The 24570-nt window shown below is 37.7% G+C and overlaps 1 protein-coding gene across 4 annotated transcripts in view; it reads left to right on the top strand.

Annotated features, from left to right (window-relative positions):
- LOC137394686 (multiple PDZ domain protein-like) overlaps positions 1 to 24570 on the top strand; it is a 79137-nt gene that overhangs the window by 38220 nt on the left and 16347 nt on the right. Inside the window, exons 11-25 of one of the 4 annotated variants that reach the window (XM_068081463.1) lie at positions 102 to 237; positions 4362 to 4436; positions 7473 to 7552; positions 8428 to 8617; positions 9766 to 10009; positions 10815 to 10920; positions 11782 to 12006; positions 13212 to 13304; positions 17265 to 17285; positions 17852 to 17872; positions 18691 to 18838; positions 19989 to 20024; positions 20566 to 20764; positions 21319 to 21447; positions 23917 to 24038. In XM_068081463.1, the coding sequence (XP_067937564.1) occupies positions 102 to 237; positions 4362 to 4436; positions 7473 to 7552; positions 8428 to 8617; positions 9766 to 10009; positions 10815 to 10920; positions 11782 to 12006; positions 13212 to 13304; positions 17265 to 17285; positions 17852 to 17872; positions 18691 to 18838; positions 19989 to 20024; positions 20566 to 20764; positions 21319 to 21447; positions 23917 to 24038 (1825 nt within the window). Of the gene's footprint in view, positions 1 to 101; positions 238 to 4361; positions 4437 to 7472; positions 7553 to 8427; positions 8618 to 9765; positions 10010 to 10814; positions 10921 to 11781; positions 12007 to 13211; positions 13605 to 17264; positions 17286 to 17851; positions 17873 to 18690; positions 18839 to 19988; positions 20025 to 20565; positions 20765 to 21318; positions 21448 to 23916; positions 24039 to 24570 lie in introns of all 4 variants that reach the window. The other 3 variants (XM_068081449.1, XM_068081471.1, XM_068081456.1) reach the window with 3 other exon arrangements.

Raw genomic sequence — 24570 nt, 5'->3', positions numbered from 1 at the left:
ATGATTGTGCTGAGAAATGTATTGATTAGGTGTGTCGTTGTAATCTTTGACAATTAGCCAAAGAGTCTGCTTAGTTGTCAAAGATGGTACTCATGTTGCAGGTCGACGGCCAGAGCCTCAGAGGCTATGATAATCATAAAGCGGTGAATGTGCTGCGTAACACTGGACAGACAGTTTGGCTCCAGCTAGCCCGCTACAATCATGGGCCACAGTATGAGCAGCTGCAGCATTATGCGGGTAGGTTATCTTATTTACCAGCTTTAGTTCTTGCACTCTTCATGGGACGGTGAACCTGGTTTAAGGGACTCGTGCTTTTGCTGTTTGTACTGAGTTAAATAGATAGGTTTTTTATTTGTTGTACAAGTCTAATATGCCCACCGAGATATTGGTGTTTAAGGTTCTTTTGTGTACAGACAACTCCACAATCAATACCGTTACTTTGCTAGCTTCTTGTGATAGGGCCATTGCCCATAGAAATAATTGGTGGTTTTCTATCAGACGTTAAAAAATATCTATATTAAGATAATCGAAAATGGGTATTGGCCAAACAATTAGTTTTATTTATTTTATGTTCTTATCATGTTCATATTGTTCTGGACAAGGGATAGAATTTTTCTGCTGCTTCTTTAGATTTCAATTTTATAATAAAAAAAACTGTTCCAACTGTTCTTCTTAAATGAACATGAAAATATTTGTTATTGATTATTGTGTTATTGATTTAGTTTTTTGCTTATAATGTAGTTGGTTTTTGCAATTATTTCTTGTACATAATTGTATATAATATATTTGTTTCATTGCTATATATAATGTAATTACAAAGAATTTATGTTAAGTATTTGAGCTCTGAAACAAATTAAACAAAACACAAAATCTACCTATAAGAATATACGCTTCGACATATGAGTTTTGCGCAGAATTTCGTTAGACTACACAGTTTACATCTAAATTTATATACAGTGGACCCCGCTATGCAACATTAATTCGTTCCAGTGTTGGCGTCCTGAGGCAAAAATGCCATATAGAGAGGTATAGAAGCCCATAGTGATTATCTAATGCAAACACCCCTTGGTAAAAACATCAGCATTTTATATATGGTACTGTACATATTAAAAATTAATAATGCAATAGTATATTAAATTTAGTAAATATAGTTACCTACAGCATTAACTTTAGTGTATTTGGTGGTTATAATCTGCAATAACAGTTTTACTGCAATAAAATCGTTTTCGTCTTCCTTTAATGTCATTATCAATCTTAAGACTCATGGCTAATGGATTAAAGTTATATATGTAGTTGTATAGTCATATACGTATAATGAATTAAATTTATAGTAAATATGTTAAACGCTAAAATAAACAATAAATATTCACTTTCGCTTACTTTTCACAAATTTTCATTTCACTCACACAATATCAAGCATTTACAAAACACGAAGAATGCTGAACTGAGAGAAAGAGCGAGCATCATATCTCTTTCAGGCGTTGTGGGATGGATTTCGGCAAATAGCATATCAGCATTTTCATGATTTCGACGTATTCAGCACACCGACCGACAAATTAGAATTTTGAGTACCAATTTATTGATGTCGTAGGGCGAAAAAATATCATAACGAGGTGATGAAAAAACATCATGTTCCACTTCGTTTGGCGAAAAAACCGTAAAAAGGGACGCCGTATTTTGGGGTGCTCTCTAAGTTTGTGGAGTTGTTGTCTTAGTGTAGATCAGCTAGACCGGGACTGCGGTAAATTAAGTAATGTCATGCAAAGGATTCTCATTCACTAACAGTAACTATCTGTTGTTATTGGTGTGAAAGTGTACTTCAATCACAAGTAAAGTGTTTGATTAGACGGCATTACCTCTTCTAGTTGTACCAGATACACATGAAGGGGTGTTGCACAACATTATGTATTGTTTGCATAACTAATGTATTGGCAGCAATTTGTTGATGTGTCAAGCCTTAACAAACATGGTGGTTTATGTCGGTAAAGCTCGCGCATCTATGATTCGCGCATCTATGATTCGCGCATCTATGATTCGCGCATCTATGATTGGTAGAAAAATTGATTTTCATTGAATGCAATATCGATTTTATAATATTTATATCTAGTGCAAGCTGACTTTGTTGGTGATTCGCTGGTAAATGATAACAACAAGTCTTTACATAAATAACTACAATGGAACCTCGGTTCTCAAACATAATCCGTTCCAGATGGTTGTTTGAAAACCGAGCTGTTCGATATCTGAAACAATGATTCCCATTAGAATTAATGTATGTGAATTTTAATCCGTTCCAAGCCGAGATAACAACATCGATAAAGTATTTTTTTAACATTTTACACCATAAACTGTACTGTATGCTACATGCTATAAATAAAAACGGGTAGATATATATTGCGTTTAATTTTAATAAAAGATTTTATATCCATAATGATGAAAAAAGAAACCAAAAAGTAAACATTTCGTGTTTTGCTCTTAAAACATCAAAAACATTCTAGGTTAACACTTTCAAGGCTGCCTGGCTATTGCATAACACATCTCAGTCAGCTAGGCGCTTTGCTCTACTTCGCATTACCAGCACAATCATCTTTTTTGCTTTTACTACTATATTCTATATATCATTTGAAAGCCAAAAGCCTCCTCTTTCCATTGGTACCAAAAGTTATACCTCTGATACAGAAGTCTAAGGCACACAGTCTGTATAACTCAACTCCCAATTTGCACATGAAACTAGTGCGTATTTTATATGCTAGCAGAATGAATTCAGTATGAATTTAGCTGTATACTTTATTATATATACTGTAGAACACAAGCTATAGTTACTGCCATAATTACCACCTTTAGCAAAAGTACTGACACATTTTACAATAGTAGTAGCCCACACAGGTCTTCCAGTCTAATCTATCATGCTCATTCTAAGAGAAGCAAACATAAGGCAGTAAAAAATATCAAATGCAGAGCAATATGATGTAATCTGATGATAAATATATTTTATTTATTCTATACTTATTATATTACTACTAGTTACTCTATTTATCAATTATATACTTATTATATTTACTACTAGTCACTCTATTTATCGTATTATTATATTTTCTCTATGTAATCTGTACAGAGATTTTGTTCGTTATGACGACTAAAATAAGGTTCTAACACATTAATGAAAGCTAAAAATACTTACCTTCATCACTGTCGCTGTCTGACTCGACTTCACTCCCACCATCATTGATAATTTCCTGAAAAACGTCCTTCATAAATCTACGCGATGTTCTTCGAGTAGCGGCCATTTTGAAATAAAAATGGGCGTTACAATACTGGAATTTCCAAAGCGCAGGATGGTTGTAAAATCACGGTACTGAGAGGAAACAGCTGCAGGACCGATACTAAAGGCGTCTAGTTTATGATTGGGCCAATTACGATCTCCTAGGAAATCCGTTTTGTAAGAAAACTATCAAGTGACTCAACCGCGAGTATATTCGTCGCTAGGCAACCACGATGAAACGGTTCGGACAAGTGTTCTCGTTGCTAGCCTTCTAAGTGTTAAGATACAATACCAAAAATTGCGGAAATTGATAATGAAACAGCGAAAAATACAACAGATCAGTTATATCTAAAATCATGTGAAAAAGTAAATATAAATGGCAATGGCACGTTTACTTCTCTTCTTTGAAGGCGAATCCTCCTTCAAAAAAGAATTAGGGTAACTCTACTGAAGGAGCTGTCTTCCTAGCAAATCTCTTTGGTAGAGTGACATGGTCCCAGATGGTTCCTTCCTTTTTGTAAAGAATTTATGAAGCGTACTTGCTTCTCCCTTTGTTAGCGAATGTTTCCATGCCATTTCCGGAGCTGTTCCGAACGTTTAATTTTTATACGCATGCTCCGGTTTGGTCGAGAGCCGACTTTATGTTCGAGATCCGAGACGAACAAATCTCACATTTTTTGGTGAAGCATTCGAGAACCGAGGTTCTACTGTATTTATATGTTGACCAAGATATTCTCACTTGTAACAGATATGTGAATGGCACTCGCGTAAATTCTAACTGTTTATAAAACCTCTCAGATGATTCAATAACAGTAATGGAAAATCCAGCGAAGACAGCATGGCCTGAAGGTCAATTCTTATTAGCTAATCTATTTGTCGATGCAAGGGGTCTTAAATAGCATCGGTAAGTGTAGCCACAGCAAATATCTACACTGCCCGTCGGTTAAGCATTTCATCATATAGTGAAGCCGAGCCCACTAGCGTGCATATCTCACACTTGGATTATTTATGCCGTGGTTTATATATACTAGTTCATAGTTCGTAGATGACTGCTGCCAAGTCTGTCCAAACTCTTGCTTACTCTAACTTCTATTCTTTTCAGCTCAGTTTGCTGAAACGGAAAGTCGTCAGTCTGCCGCCGATGATCCCAGCAAATCAGACCAGGATTCCAAGTACGGTGAGTTGCAGTTGTCTCGTAATTTTTTATCTTCTACCAAGGGAGTTACAGAGCTTGCATTCATATTTTCTACGTGTTTAGAGTGTGGCATTCCGATTTTACTCGCGCGGTCCTACAAATGTAGGATTAATATAGTTTTTTGCAACGATTGAGATGCATGAGCAGTATATAAATGTCGAGTGGTAGAGGTTGTGTTGAACGGCAGGCTTGTGTGCGCCTCTGTGCTGCAATCATTAAAAACATAGCCTGAGATCTGTATCAATGTTTAATATTTGTAGTTCATGCTAAACAACTACTCGCTGTATAACAGGCATGATTGGTTAATGCTAAAAATACTGTTATTGGATTTAGCCATACGTCTTCCTTTATCCATCGTAGTCATGATTGTATCGTACGATAATCGTTACAACTGGCTATCAGAGCATAACTCGCAGTTTATGGGTACCCGTAGGCATTAAGTGCTCGTCACAGAACTTCAGTCAATGACAGTTTTTTTTAATGAGTACTGGTAGGGAATCTGGGTACATTCAAAGTGTACGACTTACTCATGGTTTGTAGCTGTAATTGAATGAACCAAATGAAACACTGTCTACTATCAGAATTGACTCAGCTAGAAACCACCAGTGTTAAACAGTTCACTAGCGTAAGAATAAGGTTTACCATTTTTAACTGATCTAGCTAAGAAAACTGTTTATATCGTTAATATGTTTCGGAACAGGTTTATATAAGCCATTGCATAGGCAGCGCTCGCCGGCAGCACTTGAGTATGCCACCGTGAAAAATGTAGACAAATCAATATTGAGTTATAGCTTAAACAACGAGTAAAAATATAATTGTTTTATAAAGTCGGACGGCATCTGTATGATTCATAGCTTTTTATACTGAACGATGCACGAAGTTGTTTATAATCGAATAACAAACTCATATTGTTATCCATGTTATCTTCTAGCTTGACTTTGATGTTTCATTTGATGAAGCATCATACGCAGACAGGCTCTAGCTGAATTTACTAGTTAGTTCATAACCTATAGACTCTAGTCATTCACATGTGATATTGACATGGCTCAATATGACCCCTTTTGTGACAGAGGAACTTAACCTAACCACTATAACCACTAGACCTGTGACCTGTTCTATGAGATGAGCCCTTCTTGGATGTATTTAGTATGTTGTATTGAGAAGACTTTAGACTGTGGGTTTGTAGACAGTTTGTTTACTGGTAAATTTGATTGCTTGAGATAAAATGCTGGAAGCTTAGGAAACATGCGACACAAAAACATTAGAAAGGTTACTATGTAATGACATTTTGTTTTCTAACTTTTCTTTATTAAATTTATTTCTTACTTTAGAAAAATTTTTCAAAGTATTTATCGATTGTTAGTTTTTGTGACCCACGAATAGGTCGTGTAATCATTTAAACAAATCTCCAGAAACAAAAAGTATAAACACTGATGCAGTTATAATATATTACCGATATATTATAATTGCGTCAGTTAAAATATATTAACCACATAGTTTTTCTGTTAACCATGGTGATAGTCGACTTGGATAGAAATAGGTGTATAAACCAGTTTGTGGAGTAAACTTGCGAAACTGAGCGATTAGGCTATGACAAATTACTTTGAATCTGATTAAAGTTATCTACCCTCTAGGTGTTCCTCTAGGTATTCGAAGGCTTTGCTTCCATTAGACCATCTTTGAAAGGTTGCATGGCAGCGCTGATCTTGCAAGTTGCTTTTAAAATAATGCTTTGGTCAGTTTGCTTGACTAGTGTTTGTCAGACGGTCTGGTCGTGGAACTTGTCTATCCGTAAGCAGACGGTCTGACAAACATTCTGGTCGTGAAACATGTCGTTCTGCTCCTGCGAGATTCTAGCATCTAGACTTTGTTCTCATCTCCTTAGGGATCGTTCAGGCAGCTACTTACCCAGCTGCACTGTTAACATTGCCTTGTCTGGGTAGGAGCACTTAAAAATTGTCAATAAATCCATTCATGAATTACTATACAATTAGTTGAGACAACTCTAAGTTGGGATTTCTAAGAAAAGACATGCGTAATAGAAAATCGCTAATCATTATATACCCTAGTTCTATGATTCCTAAACACGTTGACAGGTTTTAAAAGTCAAAAGCAGGCCAGAAAAGACGGCTCTACCAGCAATATAGGCAAATAGAATAAGACTTGTCTGCTCATTTTAAACTGCTGTTTTAATGCTTCAGTTAGAATGTTTAAAATATGTCTCAAGTGGAGATTTTAGCTGATCATTTGCAAATTTCTATGGATTGAATCATAAACGGTCTTTGACAGGAAACTTGTGCAATCAGCATGCTTTATTATTTTACTGAATTAGCTCTTTTTAATAGGCAGTTGCCGTTTAAAAGCCAGTTTAATTAACATTAACAGTATTGCTCATAAATGTCTGGTAGGACGTTAAAAGAGATTCCAAGAATCTTGCGGCAGCAATGTACATGCTATCAATGTAGATCACTCAACCAGTTGTGTGATAGAAAAATCTAGCACTATATTGGAAGACTTAGGTTGCTTATATATTATTTAGTATTAACCAATTCAGCTAACGAGTGGCTAATATGCCATCAGATATGGCTGTCTTGTGTCATAATGTGTTATAGTCAATGGTTGAAAGGGCATAGTCAAATTTACTCATATCTGTTCAAGGCTGCTTAATAGTGTGCTGTAATTCTGTTTTTGGAGTTGCCCGATCATAATAAGATGTCACTGTATTGCCTCATGCACGGACCAATGTGCTCAATGTTTTCACACTGCCATACCCTTTTGACAACATTGTTGCTAGCTGCAATCTCTTGACAGCCTTGTTGCTAGCAGCGTGATTCAATGTATCACGCTGGATCAAATGTTCTGATCTAAGTTTTGACAGTGGTGCACTTGTGCCGCTGAGACAACGGTATAGCACAGTTAGTTGTTTATTTGTCATCCTTCATCATATGATACATAGTTGCAGGACTTGGAAATGTTTCAGCAAGACGAACTGGCACGATTATTTATGCTCTGTTGTAGTAATCCCTTTCACAAAGGAGGAGGAAAATACTATAAAGCAACAATGGCAGCCTATTATGGGAGATGACTATGAAATTGTGGTATGAATCATCAATGTTTATCCCTAGATGAGTTTTCATTCATTTATTGGCACTGTCTATTGCTGCACATTAGAAAATTGTGATTGATATCTTTGACTACTGCGCCATAGGTATTGTTGACAGCTAACACTACCATAGGTTTTGTTGACAGCTGACTTTATCATAGGTTTTGTTGACAGCTGACTCTACCATAGGTCTTGTTGACAGTTGACATTATCAAAGGTCTTGTTGACAGTTGACTCTAACACAGGTCTTGATGACAGTTGACACTATCATAGGTCTTGTTGACAGTGGACTCTACAATAGGTCTTATTGACAGTTGACACTATCATAGGTCTTATTGACAGTTGACACTATCATAGGTCTTATTGACAGTTGACACTATCATAGGTCTTATTGACAGTTGACACTATCATAGGTCTTGTTGACAGTGGACTCTACAATAGGTCTTGTTGACAGTTGACACTATCATAAGTCCTGTTGACAGCTAACTCTATTGTTGATGTTTTGACTTTATTGGAAAAATGTAAATATTTTGATCAACCAGGATTGCATGGTTGCTTGAAAAAGTCAGCTTGCTTTTAACCAAAATGATCAGTAAAATTACAATGATTTGCTGGACATTAGTGACTCGTAATTTTAAGCAAAACCTAATCCTGTCATGTTTGTTTGGAGTCAACTGATAAGGTGCCTTTACGCTAGTGATAGTGTTTTATTGTCATGCGTGCCACTCAACTGACTCCCTTGTAAACATTTCATGCCTTTTATATAGTTAATTTTTACTTCAGAATATTCAGTCTGATTCCTTGGTATGAAATCAGCTGTTTAACGTACATATTACCTGGAGGCTATTGCTTCAAGTGTTAATCTTGCAGGTTGCGCAGTTTGTGAAAGAAGGTAAAGAACTCGGCATCTCGTTAGAAGGAACAGTCGACGTTGAGGAAGGAGTGGAGACAACTACGCATCATTACATTCGTAGCATCCAACCTGACGGGCTCATCGGCGCCACGGGCAGAATACAAAGTGGGGATGAACTGCTGGAGGTGAATGATGTCACACTGTTAGGTAAGACATTGTTGAGGTAAAACTATTTAGAGATATATCATTATTTTGGATAAACAATAACTGGCTAGCTCTAGAGGCTTTACAAGTAAAAAGTTGACGAGTCCACTTTCATTAGCACATTTACTTCATTGCTGGTAGCTCAGACTTGAGGTGAGAGCTTCTGCTGCTAGCTCCCGATGAGAGCTCTCAGTCTGTTTCACTTACTCAGGCAATCAACAATTTCTGCATTTGATGACTGCAGTTCTAAAAGAGAGATTTTGCACTATGCATTTGTAGCTGTTTTAGCTGTTATAATAGGGAGAATTTGTTGACTGCTTATTGAATTCTTGGTGAATGCTTTATTAGCAAATTAAAGTAGTATTTTTGTGAATAGATCGCCCACCAATAACCAACTGTTCATTTTACTGCCTGTGGAATATAAAATTATGACTTGTCCTCTCTTTAATTGAGTGATAGTAGGAGAGTAGATAATTCTTTAGTTCTAAAAATTACCCGATTCGAATGTTTGGTGAATGGGTCATAAAACCAAAGGGTAGCTAAAAGCTAAATTTAACTATCATTGTATATTTTGATTTTCAGCCGATATTAATAGTTAGTATCAACAGATGAGGAGTGCGAGATGGCTTGCTTGAAACCTAGATGGGCTAAGAGTGAGCATGTAGACACAGCAACTGAGACGAGGCCCTGTTGTTAGGCCCCTACATTAGACAGTAGCTCAAGGAGTGTTGTTAGTATCAGCACTCTTGTTACTTTGAATGCTAGTCTTATAAACACATGTATTTGAGCATTGGTGTAGAGCAATTAGGTGAAAGTTCATTGAGAAAGAAGCAAGTTGAAAACTTTTAATGTAACAGAGACTATTAGCGCAACCCTTTAATAGTAGAACATTTATGCTTGGCCACTCCGTTTAATTTGGCCCAGCATTCATCTGCTCAATGAATACATTGTAAAAGCCGTTTGTCTGATGTTCCGCCGCGATTTCAAACCTCTCAGAACATAATGTTTGCAATCATTGGTTCAAATAAGCTACTGTTGGCCAAAGAAATGCTGCTGTAGGCTGGATGCCATCTCAATTCACAGATATTTTCTCTATTTTTACTGTATTTTGTGTCTGATTCATTGCATGAGACTTCATGTTGCATTGCCAGGTGTTAACCACAAAGAAGTAGTTGCCACGCTCAAGGAGCTGACAAATGGAGTGAAGATGGTGTGTGCCCGGGCTCGCACTCATACACAGTCTCAGCTTCTATTCTCTCAAGACAGAGAAAAATTTTTCAAGCCGCCATTGTACACTCGTAATGAGCAGGATATTGAGAGGCTGGCAAAGTCACGATCAGATGAGATGCTCAATAATTTAAAACGCAATGGGGACCCTCCAAAACAAACCTCGGCGTAAGTCCCCTCACCCTATCGATTTTCAAGTTTAAAATAAGCAATAAACTTGAAATGTTATTACCAGGATGTGTTCTGTAGAATGTTTATTATTTAGGGACGTGTTTCTAAAATTAGCCAGTGCATGAATTTAGTTCATACAGTCTTCCTATGTCATAGTTGTGCTTCGAAAGCTGTACCTAATGAAAATTATCAACGAAAACTTTTTAGAAGCTGTAGGTTGTAGAGAAGCCTACTTAATCAGTAAGTTTTTAAGATATATGGAATGTTGAAGAGTCACTTCATTGACATGGGAAATAATTCTGTAGAAATGAGTCGGTCTGTCCAAAAATATTCTATCAAAATGTTATCTTTCTTTGACCAAGTTGGTCAATGTGTTATCACAGTTCTCTGCAGACACAATGGCGTTGATTTTTAGTAGCGAACTCTTATTGACGGGAGTGAATTTTAACTGTTATTATTGATTGACTCTTTTAGAATGGGTTCTTACACATGTCCTTGACATTGACACCGTTATGTCACGAATTGATGGTTATGCTTCGACATAGGGTTAGCTGATGACTGTCTGTAGAAATTATTTGCGCTGGTTGGCCACTTCTTACTCAAATCACTGACTTACCAAGGCTTGAAGCAAACATCATCAGTTGAAGATGTAAAAATAATAATAAATATGTTAAGAGCGAAACAGAATCTGTGCATCCATTACTATCCTTTGTTATGTTAATCGGTCTCGTTGTTCGATGTTTACGACTTGTTAGTATGTTTTGTTTGTATGAGGGTCATTTGGTATCATGTCCTTCCTCAGATCCCTTGAACCCCTTACCGGACTCGCTGTCTGGAGTGATGAAACAGTACTTATTGAGCTCGAGAAGGGAGCTGCTGGTCTTGGCTTCAGCATATTAGACTACCAGGTAGCTCTTTTGTGTAGCCCTTTGTCCTACTAAATGTCTGGAAAAGCTGTCTAGACATACCATGCTTTAGACATCTCTCATGCTGTCTGTATGCGACAAGTTCAAACAAATTAATCTAAAGGCTGTCAGAAATGATATCACTAGCTTTTAGCACTCTTTTGCTTCATTTGCTTAAGGGCGCTTTTGCCTTGCTGTTTGATGTGTAACTCAATTTTAGAAGAGCTCAAATAAAATTTAGGTAAAACATTTCAATTAAAGTAAATCTGGTAACTGAATAATTTTTTCAAAAGGTGACGCGGTAATTAGCCAAATGGCAACTGCATAATTAGCGACCTAATTTCTTATTTTTGTTGTTTGCTACACTTCATATATTTTCTATTTTATAATGTAACGTATGGAAGATTTTATTTATATTTATTTTGTATTTCTGCCAACCAGTCTGCTAATTACTGTGTGGTCAGGTTGGTTTGAAAAGCACTTCTATGTTTTCTGCTTGTCTTAATGGGCTCTCAGCCAAAGTGCAGGTCTCCTGTTGTTAATGCTCGCTTGTAGATCCAAACACATCATTGGACTTGTGTTTAGATTTCTTGGAATATTCCTGGACTATTCGCACTTGTTCGTGCATAGTTTTAGATGGAATCGTTTTGGTTAGGGTTACGCTGTGTGTATGCTTGAAGCTGGTATATTAGTAATGTTGTATGAAAGTAGGGACTAGCCTTTGTATAGTATTTCAAGGAGTCTATTCTCTAAGTGCATTGCACTGAGAGCACCATGACAGTTTTCTAATGAGCGTGAGCTCGAGTGCTGTGTGATCCTTGTAAAAACGCAGTAGAGTCATCACTCATTCCTTTTATCTCACAGGATCCATTGAACCCAACTGAATCAATAATTGTCATTAGAAGTCTTGTGGCCAATGGTGTAGCAGCAAAAGATGGCAGACTGGTTCCCGGTGATCGTCTGCTTTTCGTTAATGATGTCTCTCTCAGCAATGCTTCTCTTGACCAAGCTGTACAGGCGCTTAAGGGTGCTGCTGTGGGCACTGTGAGAATCGGTGTTACAAAACCGCTTCCTATAACAGACAGTGCTGTAAGTATCAATTGAAGGGCTGCAATATTTTTTGTCATGTTTTGTTAATGTGTAGGTCATCAGCTATTGGCAGACTTTTACTCTTCTGCAACACGTCACTAGGTGCCGTGTTTAAGCAATTGCACCCACTTGTCATTAGCTGTCGGGTGTTTAGAAGAAATTTTTTCTTTTTCTACGTGTAGGCTGTAACTAATTTGGTGCTAGCAGGCTTAAGGGTGTTTTCGGATTCCCCATACTTGGGAGGTATGTGATGAGGTAAACCTGAGGAGTACGGATTGCAGTATAGTGACTGTTGAAATGGCGACTATATACACTATGTAGTGACAGCACAATCACAACGTAATTAATTTGCCGATGTCGATTGTTACAATGGCGACTTTGCTGTCAACTTGCTCACAATTTAAAAACGTGCTATGATTTGACTTACCTTAGTTTTTTCTATTTTATTTTAAATTTTTTTATATCATATATACATTATGTGCCTAGTCCAAGTTATAGTTATTTTTAATTTATTCCTGTAGACTTTGTCTTGTTGAGATCATCGGGGTACGTGAAAACCGAGCCAAGTTGAACTTGTTGGCAGTGGGTCGATGCATCGTTTAATGTCATTGTTTGAGATATTTATGAATAGTTTAATGTGAAAGTGATTTATTGGATTCGTTAATGGTAATATTTACTGTGTCTGTTGCAAATGGTTAAAGGCAGCGTGTGGAGGATAACTCCAAATTTACAAAAGCGCTTAAGACTAAGCAATTGCTTATCACATACCCCGTTAACAATTGATATTTTTCAACATTATGCCATGCAAACACGAAAGCCTCTATGGAATGCGTAGGAACACGAACACCTCTGCGGTATGCGTGGAAATACGAAAACACCCTGTTGCAATAATAAATAATTCAGGTATTTAGTCTTGCCAGATTATACTTCCTTCTGCTTGTCCGTCTAATGCATATGCGAGTAGCAAGGTGCAGTTGTAATGTCTGCTCAAGTGATAATTTAGTGAGAAGTTGATTTATAATAAGCAGAAGAACTTGATTTGATGTTAGGCAGATTTCTGCAAGGCTACGCTGTCTTCTTTTGCGCCAACCTAACACACAGTGCTATCTTAACATGTGTTTGTTTGATTCACCACCAGCTTATGGTGTGCATGTTGCTTTTCACTCACCAATCACCTGCCCTGAAACTGCTTGCTCCACCAATAGGATGAGCTCGTGGATGAGCCTGAGATGGTAGCTCAAATCTACAAGCAGAAGCTCCGATCAAATACCAGTTCTTCCGCGCAAGCACACTCTGAGGTCAGTAGCTCCGCTGTCAATAGCTCGCTGCCGGTGATTGGCTCCGCTTCATTTCCGGATGGTTTCTCAGCCACCCCATCACCTCCCAGCACATTCATAGAGCATGACAGCAGCAGTCAAAGCAGCAGCAGCGGTGACACGCATGAGTCATCCAATAGCCTTGGCCGGGGCAGCATGATTAGCCCACCTCCTCCACACTTTTCAGATCTTTCACTGGTTGCGGGTTTAACTGTCACGTCTGATCACGCGCCTGAGGAAAGTTGTTCCTCTCTCTCGTCTTTCTCCGGCTCCCCTTTCCAGGTCAGTTCTCTCGTCTGACCCTCCTGGTTTGAGCTCACTGCAGGGAGCTAGCAGTAGGGGAGCTAGAAGAGGGACAACCACCTACATAACCATTTCTTAATTCAGCTCGCATTCTTTTTGTTTTTCTAACAAGTTTTCATGCTTTTTAAGAAATCTGCTGCTCTCAGACAAAGCAAACGCGCTTAATAACAACCACTTTTAATAACAGTTTTCTACTAAAGACTTGTGAACAGTGTCATGGCGGTTGTTCAACTGGTGATAGTATGTTACTTAAGACGGCAATCTGTCAACTGGTGATAGTATGTTACTTAAGACGGCAATCTGGTAATGGTCAACAAGCTTCCTCTTTTTCAAATTTGCTTCTCAATGGCCATAACATCTCTCCAAGTTAATGCCTGACTAATCATGTCTGATTCATCTTTTAAAAACCTAACACAAATGAGTCGAGTATAGGCTATCTTCGCTTACATTGTTTCCGTTAGTAGCATGGCACACTTTTCAGTCTTTGGTGATATGACTATGTAACTTTATGCCTTCTGTACCTTTATGCCTAATCTATCTCAAGACCAAGTCAACTCAGGTTTTGGTGCACTAATCTGAAGGAGCTCTGTGATGAGATACTGAATAATTATATATATATATATATATATATATATATATATATATAGTGTTAAAACTGTATGTGCAGTCTTGTTGTACTTACTTTAGTCATAGTTGTGACTGTAACTACAATTATAGCCTGTATTACACACGGTATTACACCCAGTACTACAGCCTGTACTACACGTGGTACTACACCCTGTACTACACGTGGTACTACAGCTGGTACTACACCCGGTGCTACAGCTGGTACTACACCTGGTGCTACAGCTGGTACTACACCCGGTGCTACAGCTGGTACTACACCCGATACTACAGCTGGTACTACACCCGGTGCTACTGCTGGTACTACACCCGGTACTACAGCTGGTACTACACCCGGTGCTACTGCTGGTACTACACCCGGTACTACAGCTGGTACTACACCCGATACTACAGCTGGTACTACACCCGGTGCTACTGCTGGTACTACACGTGGTACTACAGCTGGTACTACACCCGGTGCTACAGCTGGTACTACACCTGGTGCTACAGCTGGTACTACACCCGGTGCTACAGCTGGTACTACACCTGATACTACAGCTGGTACTACACCCGGTGCTACTGCTGGTACTACACCCGGTACTACAGCTGGTACTACACCCGATACTACAGCTGGTACTACAGCTGGTACTACACCCACTCCAGTCACTTTGTACTTGTTTTAGTTACTCAACTGCTAGCCATGTTATGTCCGCCATATCTCAGTGTAAGCTGTTGCTTGACCAAGCTTAATGCTTTCACTGCTTTGGCTAATTATTATTATTATTTATGTTATTATTAGTCTGTTGAAGTTTTGTAAAAAACAAGGTTGAATTTGACTTAGAGTTTTCCACCTGACATGACAGCTTTTTTATTTGCCGTACTTTTCGGACTATTAACCTCACTCCTATATAAGCCACATCTGCTTTAGTTTAAAAAAAAAAGGTAATAAAACAATACATAGGCCGCACCTTTTGTATAGGCCGCAGAACTCAGGACGGTGCTTTTTAACACGTTAGGCACTGTTCTGTATTAACCGTCGCTTTGTAACCCAGTGCCTAGCGGAACAGTACCGTTAGGCATTGTTTCGTTTTTTCTTTCCCCACTAGAGGCGCACTAACCAGAGATTCCGGTTAATACGCCCTAGCGGTGAAAGATAAAAAACCACAGAATAGCCGCAGCCTCTAAATAAGCCGCATGGTTCAAAACATCGGGAAAAAAGTAGCGGGCTAATAGTCCGAAAAGTACGGTATATGAACTAACTAGGTGAATACCCGGCGTTGTCCAAGTAATAAAAGTATTTGCACAGAAGATTTGTTTTTTTTTAACATTTAACAACAATTACCACTCTAACTTTCAAACTTCATATCACGAGAAAAGTGGTTTGTGCAGTTTAAATAAAATAAGAGAAAAAATAAAACAAACGTTAAGATCTTCAAACTTTGTCAAACAACTGCAACTTTCAAACTTCATATCATGAGAAAACTTTTTGTGCGGGTCAAATGAATTAATTAACAAAATGAAACAACTGTAAAAGTGTTTAAATGTAAATGTGAAATAATTAGCAAGTAATAGCTGAATTAAGACTGTTTTGCTACGAATACAATAAAAGATGATTTGGTAATGATACAATTACATGTAATACGAACTGAGAAAACGAAATAAAATTCCTGAATATGTTGAATTATTAATAACAATTCTCGCATAAAAGTGTGTGTGTATAAAAAAGGGTACCGGTCCACCAGAAGCTGTCCATCAAAACTTTGAATACGACGATACTGGTACCTTTCGATACCGATAAAATGTAAAAATGAGATATCATACTGTTTTTGTATGACCGGATGGAGAGAATGTAGAGGCTATTCCTACTCGAGATAATACAATCATTCGCGTGAAAAGTATTGGCCTTGACCGCGATTTAGCACTTGAACCCTACGAAAAATTGGAAATAGAAGTTTTAGAAAACATGGAAAAGCATCGTGTTTAATAGAGTTAATAGAAATCATAAAGTTTCACCTAATACGTCATTTAGCGGGTGCTATCGAGAACAGGGTCTATACAGTATATAGTAGAAGCTGTGAATCGTAATAGCTATCGTAAGAGCCATCGTAGACTTGTGGATAGGCAATTGGATTCTCAACCTGCGGTTGCGATCTTCGTGAGTTCACATTCAGCAGATTGCAAAATTTTAATCCAAGATTTTAATAGCTATAGCTGGACTTGCCGAAGTGCACACACACACACAGACAGACATACATACAGACAAACTTAGAGATTAATATACATAAATCTCTAAGTATATATGTATGTAGATGCATGTGTAAATGTATATACATGTAGATAAAAGATAAATAACACATGTAAATTCAAGTGCATATATTAAGTATATTTACATGATATAGTTTGCAAGGCTTGTTCCAATTACAATGTCTTCAAATACTAAATTAACTCATGAATTTAGTCTCTCTTCCTTATTCACGAGCATTTTAAAAATATATGTACATTGTACATGAATAAAAGCATTTATTGATGGTTTTCAAATATATTTCAAGGCCGGATACTTGTTCTAAAAGTTTTAACACATTTTGTACTTTCCAACGTTTAGTTTTGCCTGAGTGTGTGTCACACCGTTTGACATTCACCTGACAGTTATGGTATTACGAATACATTATGGTATTACGAATTCTACCTGATTGTAACAGCTTTCAATAACGGTTTTACTTCACTAATGGTATTCCTATTAGCTAGATCAATTTGTGCCTCACTTGTGTCTCACTTCATCTCTAGAGTCAGTGATTTAGCTGTTTGTCTGATTAGTAAGCACGACAGCGCATTGATTGGCTGCCACACGAGTATCATAAAAGATTGTCGAGAGTCACTAAATGTGCATTATTGATGTTTGAAGAGCTCCACCACTCGACCCTTGCTTTGTGTGATGTTGGTGGTGGGGTAGGTTTGTCACGTCTGTAGTCTTTGGCAATAGCAGATCACAGGGCAGCGTAGTGACATTCTAGCTGATGTTTGTACATTTTTTTGTAGGAAACGAAAAAGGATCCTAAGGTAAGCTTTTATGCAATATTATTTTCAATATTTAGTTCTGGTATAATTGATTTGCATTTTCTACCAGCGGTATACCTTGCTGTAGATGGAGAACGAGTTATAATTCAGGGTTTTAAAAAAGTTGAAAGTAACTAAATCTTCGGAAATAAATTTGTCAGCCAATATTATCCAATATTTGAAAGATTGTAGCCTAATTGAAAATGCATTTATGTTATACAAGAAATTTTTTAGGTTGTGTTTTACACATGATTAACATCCTATAATGTCAAAAATACTCGATGACCCGTTATGGCTTAATGTTAGTGGCCTTCCTTAAGGTGGAAAGACACTGCTTTGAACAACGCCTTTTTGAATTTATGTGCACACAACCCACACACCTACAAACAACCTGTATTTTATAGTCGGCCTACATTTACTCACATTTCTAAAATAAAAGTGATCAACTGTGATGTGTGCTCTGGATTTGTCTTTCATTTAAAATATTCATCAAGTTTTACTTTTTGTATCATACATGGTTTGGTCCTACGTTCTATCAATTCTTACGTATTTTTTTATTTTATGTACAGGACAGAAAACATCGGCGGGAGGTCTGTCATTTCTTCCTTCAGCAATTGCTTATGAATTTAATGCTAGCCTTTTTACATTCCTTCCGCTAATGCTCTAGGTGGCTATGGTGTTCGTACATGGACAGTGGGCGTCCTTTCTACTTTTCTTGCACCTGTAAATAGAAGCCAACTGTGATAGATCATCCTATATATGTATAACAACTGCGTGAAGACATGGAAAGTTCTTGAACGCTTGTTGAAGTGAGCCTCACCTGACTAAAAGGCTAAAAGGAAGCACATGCCAATGTGTCAATCTATGTTGCTATTTTCAATATTTGCCTCGTTTTTATGTCTAAAGTGACACTCGGTGCTCTGTTTGTGTATACTCGACTATTTGTTGGGTTTTTTCTTGCTTTCTAACTCCATTTCTATTAGCTGCATTTCTACCGGTTGGTGTTCCACATACATGTGTGCTGTTGAACCTGTAGTTAGTACCTGTCTTTAATTTCGCAGTGATATTGAAGGTACTCTAGGATTAATCAATCCATTCTGTGGTTGTAGGGCTGCCACTCATACAAAAATCATGCCCCTTGCTATCATAGCTAGTCTGCCACCCAATTTATTATTTGTCACATGCCAGATTTGCTTGCTTGATTGTGTGATCATGTGAAGTAAACCTCGGTAATACATAGATCGGTGTGATATCGCATCAGATAGATAGAATATTATATTGATGTAGCAAGTCAACATTGGATCACACTAAATTTATAGGTCGAATATTGATTGGCCTTACTATAGAAATTAACGCTGTCATTCCCTTGTCCATCACAATATGTTCTATAGTTTTGGTTTCACTTTAGGCATCGCAGGTCAGCGACAGGGTTCTCAGCTCACCCGAGATGTCTCCTTCAAGATCTCCTATGGTGAGGCGTTTCGGGTCGGATATCCCAGCACTGCCCTCTGCATTGGAGAGAACAATAAAACTTCACAAAGGAGGCTCATCTTTGGGTAAGGCTATTTCTTGTTTTAGTGTTCCTGTAGCCATTGTTTCCAGAGTAGTGTGGTTAGTATTGATATTGCATCGTAAGGAAACTGCTAACGTATCAGCTGTTAGGAAATGAGCATCTTGCAAATGACATCATAGATCCACTCCTCATCGTGAACATCTATAACTTTGTACTGACTTCACTATTCATGACCAAGCTATTAAAGTGCCTTCTCAGGCTTTCTTTGTGAAATGGCGGAAACTACACATGCTCACGCTAGATGTTAATGCCATATGATGGTCAAGTAGAAAACTTCAATGTATTGCCTATGTCAAACTATGGCGACAGAGGTCGATTTTCCAAGTTTCCATACAGGCATAGTGTAGCGACACATTCTACTGCAAATCCATCATGGAAACATTCGTGTCGCTCTCATTCTGTCGTGATTCAGTGGCAGCCGCTTGCTAGCGAAACGCTCGTGCAACGTTCCATCTATGTTTCATAGAAGCAGCCTTAGTGACCAACAGCATTGCACTTGTGCATACTCATAGGTCTTGCTTTCCTGTTACTTCAGAGGCAGAATTTTAGTTGAGATGTTCTAACCTTGACATAAGGCATCTCACAACCATCCCTTTCCTGTAGCACCCTATGGAAACGTGATCTGCTTGTCGGCCCAGCGTAGTGCTTCGGCGCTGCCGCACCCAGCTACCGTTACATTATGGAAACTTAGTGAATGTTTTAAGGCATCGATGTTCATCTAGGAGATGTTGTGCCGAAGCTGTAACAACTATACGTGTCTATCATGCTTGCCAATGGTTTTTCCAAGATGCTATAATGGTTTTTCCAAGATGCTATACACACCCTTACCTTATTGTCTAATTAACTTACTCATTCAAGGCTGTTTTTATGGTCAGCTTTTATTTTTAGTTGCAGATACCTTGTCATTTTAATACAAGGTGTGCACACGCTAACAGAATTAGTCAATAGCTTAAAAATGACGCATATAGCGTCCTAGTCTTGATTCCACCAGAAGCGCATGCTACACTCATCGATGCCAGAAATTGACCCACTTTTTAACAGTGTAATAAATATGCTAAGTGATATTTATAATGATAAAGAATGTATCTCGTACTTCCAACATCTCATCTCTAGTAACCGTTTCTTACCTGCAGACGAGTCATCTGATGAAGAGCATTACGAGGTTTTGGGTAGGTAATCTTGGTCAGGTTGGCCGCCAGATTGTTCATAGAGTTATATGTGCTCTTCCTTCCACGAGGCTGGTCAACTATGTTTACTGACCGTTGTCTACTGCTGCTGCTAACACTGCTCTAAGGCTTCACTGTAAAGTGATAACGGTATTATACAATCGGTATTATACAATCGTTATACATATGCAAAATGATTTTGTAAATTAGGAACTTCATTCTGACTGATTTGGCTAACGGTTATGGATGGCCGCCTTGGACCAGATTAATGGCGGTGCCTAAAATTATGCTATACACTGCTAATAAATCGATTTGGGCTATGGTTTTGGGTCTTTTGCCATATTTTCTGTTTATTGTAATTTCCTAGGATTTATTGCTGGTAAGGCATGGTTACCTTAATGTTTCATGATTGATGCTAAAGGATGATACAGAATGAGTAGGGACATCAAAACAATATTGTGGCTATTGATTGTACGTATAATCGACATTACTAATCATTTCCATCTTTATACTAAACTCCTTTCCGGAACTTCTCCTTCTGCAGGCCTCGAAGTGAAGTCAGTTGACCAGGGAGTGAATGGCTGCATTGTGACAGCCATCACGCCTAATGGCTGCATCGATAATGATAATAGGCTGCATGTTGGTGACTACCTCGTGTCTATCAGCAATGAAAGCCTTAGACATGTTTCCAGTGCACAGGTCAAGGCCATTCTTCGGCGTGCTGCCCTTCAGTCAACTATCAGGTAAGCTTTCCTTTAGTCCACCATCAAACTGATGTTTTCAACAATAAATTTTTTTAAATAACAGCAAAAGAAAGCAGGATATTGCGTATACTATTGCAGTTAACTGTGGTTTTGGTTGGTGGACTATTCATCATGTTTTACTAACACCATAAGAGATGTCTAAAGGTTCGTATGAAAAGGCCGTGTGCAGCCGCGTGCAGCTTGTGAATTATCGTTTACTCAGCTTGGTAGGCTGACCACTGTCACGTTATTAAAGCATTACCTCGTCGCTCAAAGATTGCAGCAGACGGCTTCTGGGAGTTGTAACAAGATTGTGTTTATCACATAAGTCCAGCGGCCTGTTGAATTGAATATCTCAATTAACATCGCAGCTGCTCAGGGATCAGTAGTATGTATTACCTGCATTACGCCATGACTCCACTGAATTGTGGGAGGGTGTCTCCGAACAGCTCCATTTTGGCTTTAGCAATACAATCTCTAAGCTGTGTTACTCCGCTATGTTTAGTTATTATGGAGCTTAGAGTTTTATATTTATTGTGATTTGGTTATTCCAGTCTACAATATATTCCTGGCGCTGATGCAACAATTCACAAGGAGACAGCAAAACTGGTGCAACAGGCGGATAGTGAACAAAGCTTTTCGAAATCTCCCAGCAGTCAGCCATCGAGAATGCTCTCTCCGAGGTGGGTGCTAGCCTCTTTTTCGTGCACGGCGTTTCATCTCCCTTATGTGTTAGCGGTTATATGCCGATATCTTGACATTTATGGCAGTCTTGTAGATCGGTGCGGTTGTGCTGTTTGGGTAGGAAAGGGATTGTCTGCACAACCCATCTAGAACTAGGATTCGTTGGTTGCTTACAACAGCAAACAACAAAATTGCTCAAACATCATTGCATGGTCTCGTTTATATTTAATAATTATACTGACATTGTGATGCAATGAACCAATTTTACCACAAAACATGAATATGCTATACATATTTTTGTTTATATTTAGGAAAGTAAAAATATATATTTGAATATTTTAATTTAATAATGCTAGTAGATGGAAGTATTACCCTGTGTATAATTGATTGCAATAATGTTTATTACTGTAGATGTTAACTGCAGCACATATGATTGGTTGCAATGTTTATTACTGTAGATGTTAACTGCAGCACATATGATTGGTTGCAATGTTTATTACTGTAGATGTTAACTACAGCATATATGATTGGTTGCAATGTTTATTACTGTAGATGTTAACTACAGCATATATTTCTAACATCTTAAATATAACGAGGTTTCAGTTGAGTCAGCTGATTTTCTTGGCCATATTGTTCGTTTAAAACTAATTTAACAGGGTGAGAGTTCACTAGATGCTGACTTTTCTATCTGAATGATAGAAACTTGCAGCTTACAATGTTTGTTAGAATGATAGGTTAAAAATGTATTACTATGATCAATGGTGGATTTGTAAAAAGTTTTAGGTTTACCAAAAAAGTATTGGTTGATGTCGATCCAGATACACCTCTAGTTTTTATTACCTCTCTCTTTGTTACATACATGTATTTACCTCAATAGATTCATTCTATGACAAGCAGATGTAAAGTGTTTTGTCATCCTCACCGTCGTTTACTCTTTTCGTAGACCCCTCTCTCTCTTTCTTCAATGTTTATCAAGAAGTTTCATCCTGCATGCACGGTCTTCCTTCTGCAAATTTCACTTCATTATTTGCTCCAATCATTGTTGACAGGGTTTTCCCCAAGTTTTATCGGTAAGACTGTGCCAAGGTGTTTCATGTTGTGAATATAGTGTTCCTAGATCAGAGTCGTATGGTCACATTTAGTTTGACTCGGATGCTTGGTTGCAGCCGTAGGCTATATGCATAGAGTGGAGTTGTTTTTTCTGTTAAATAAAAGTGTGTCTCCTAAGCATGTTACAATATATCTTATTATTAGCAGTATTAATTTTCATATATTGCTAAGAGAAGGTGTTTTAAAAGCGCGGAATATTTTTTGTTTGTTTTGTGATAAAATTAAAATTTTTGTTTTTATCTATGACATGCATTTTTCAAAGTTGCTTATGTTTAAGACTAAGGATGCTTTCGGATTTCATACGCGTTTCATATCCCAGTTTTTGTCATTGAAGGAAATGCGTTGACCTATGCGTGTTATGATGTTTACATCGTGTAGGTTCTCACGCTATCTGAACACTTGTCATGTAGGTATTATTGTAGAGATAGTTGATTTTTCAGGTTTAAAGTGATAACAACATTAGTGATTCAATGCAGAAGTTTTCAATACTAATAGAGATTGGGGGCTGGCTATTCAAGTCTATTTTGAAATTATTTCATGTAAAAATCTAATATTTTTAAGAAACTTTTTGTGGTGGTAATAGAATATGTGACAGAATTTATGAATGCTTGCGAGTAAACCGAAACTGCATATGCTGAAATTGATAATATAAACACTCACTTGGCACAAGAAAAAGAGAAAATCTGATGATATTCTATCTGTGTTCGAAACTGGAAAAGAGGTAGCTACGCCAGTAGTAATAAATCCACGTCAATCTAGGATTTCCTATTAGCTGAAATTATTCAAGTAGCAGCTTGATATGACAATCGCTCCCATATTCTTTATGAGGCTAATAAAATATTTGTGAACAAATAAGCTATTTTTAAATTCTATAGTCCGTTGTATCCGACCAGTGTCATTAACGTTTTTGTAGATTGTTGGTGTGCGGGTATACAACCTGAGTGCGCCCTTAGCCTTTGTGCCAACCGGTTTGTTTTGATGCAGCAAATATTTAAATTTTTCAAAAGATTATGCTAAGTTGTTTTATAGAAAAAACAACTCCAGAACTTGATCTTATTGTTCCACTTTCAATAGGTCTTGTGAAATTATTTCAGCAAGTTCGAAAATGGTTGCATTTGCTACGAATAGTCGACCTATAAGGACCCATAAGCCGGAATAGACACTTGTATTCTTTGTTCGTTGAAATACAGATATCTTTCAGCTTTCATCAATTCTTTCTTTATACTTTATATTAATGTTGTTACACACGCCTGTTTTCGCTTCAATCTTTTTCACTCAGATAAAGTATCTGTTTTTGTTATTTGTCTTTAATGGTTTTATTTTGAATAGTGTTAGCAGTTGCTCTTGAATTGTTGCAGCACCTCGATGAGTGTGGAAGCGCAGAAGCCAGCAGCTGCGCAGCTGCCGGGTACTTGGGGAATCCCTCGCAGTGTGAAACTTGAAAGAATTCCAGGCCAGAGTCTAGGAATCAGCATTGTCGGTAGGCTGTTGATAATAGTCACTGTCAGCGACCTGTGGTCAATATTCTCTGTTCCTCGCTATCCCCCACTAACATGTTGTTGTGCAAGTCAAGCAACTTTAATTGAAAAGCCATTTTATAAGTTGGGTTTTACATATAAGTTTGTTAAAATTTAAACAACACATTCACCCCATTGTTTAAAATTGTTGTCTTATATGTAATTTAATTTTTCACATTAAAATCTTTACTAGTTTTAGTTAGATTTTATGAAAAGTTAAAATTTTGTAAAGTGTATCTTTCCAAGTTCAAATTATTCTCTGCTAATTGAAATTTGTTGCTTCTTAAAATTGATGTAAAAGCTGCCTTTTAATATAGAACAATAACTTCTATAGCATTGAAAACCCTTTGACAAGCCTCACCCACAACTCTATCCATCAGCATTTCTCTTGAATATGCCTGCACCAAAAAGGTTGATAGTGTCGACAATGCGTTGCGTTCTTTTTTCCTAATCATTAGCCCAGCAAAAACCTTGTTCCCCACTTTAGTTATTTTT

Source organism: Watersipora subatra, chromosome 1, assembly GCF_963576615.1.
Source record: "Watersipora subatra chromosome 1, tzWatSuba1.1, whole genome shotgun sequence".
Classification (NCBI taxonomy): Eukaryota; Metazoa; Bryozoa; class Gymnolaemata; order Cheilostomatida; family Watersiporidae; genus Watersipora; species Watersipora subatra.
This window is presented reverse-complemented; position numbering and strand designations above follow the sequence as displayed.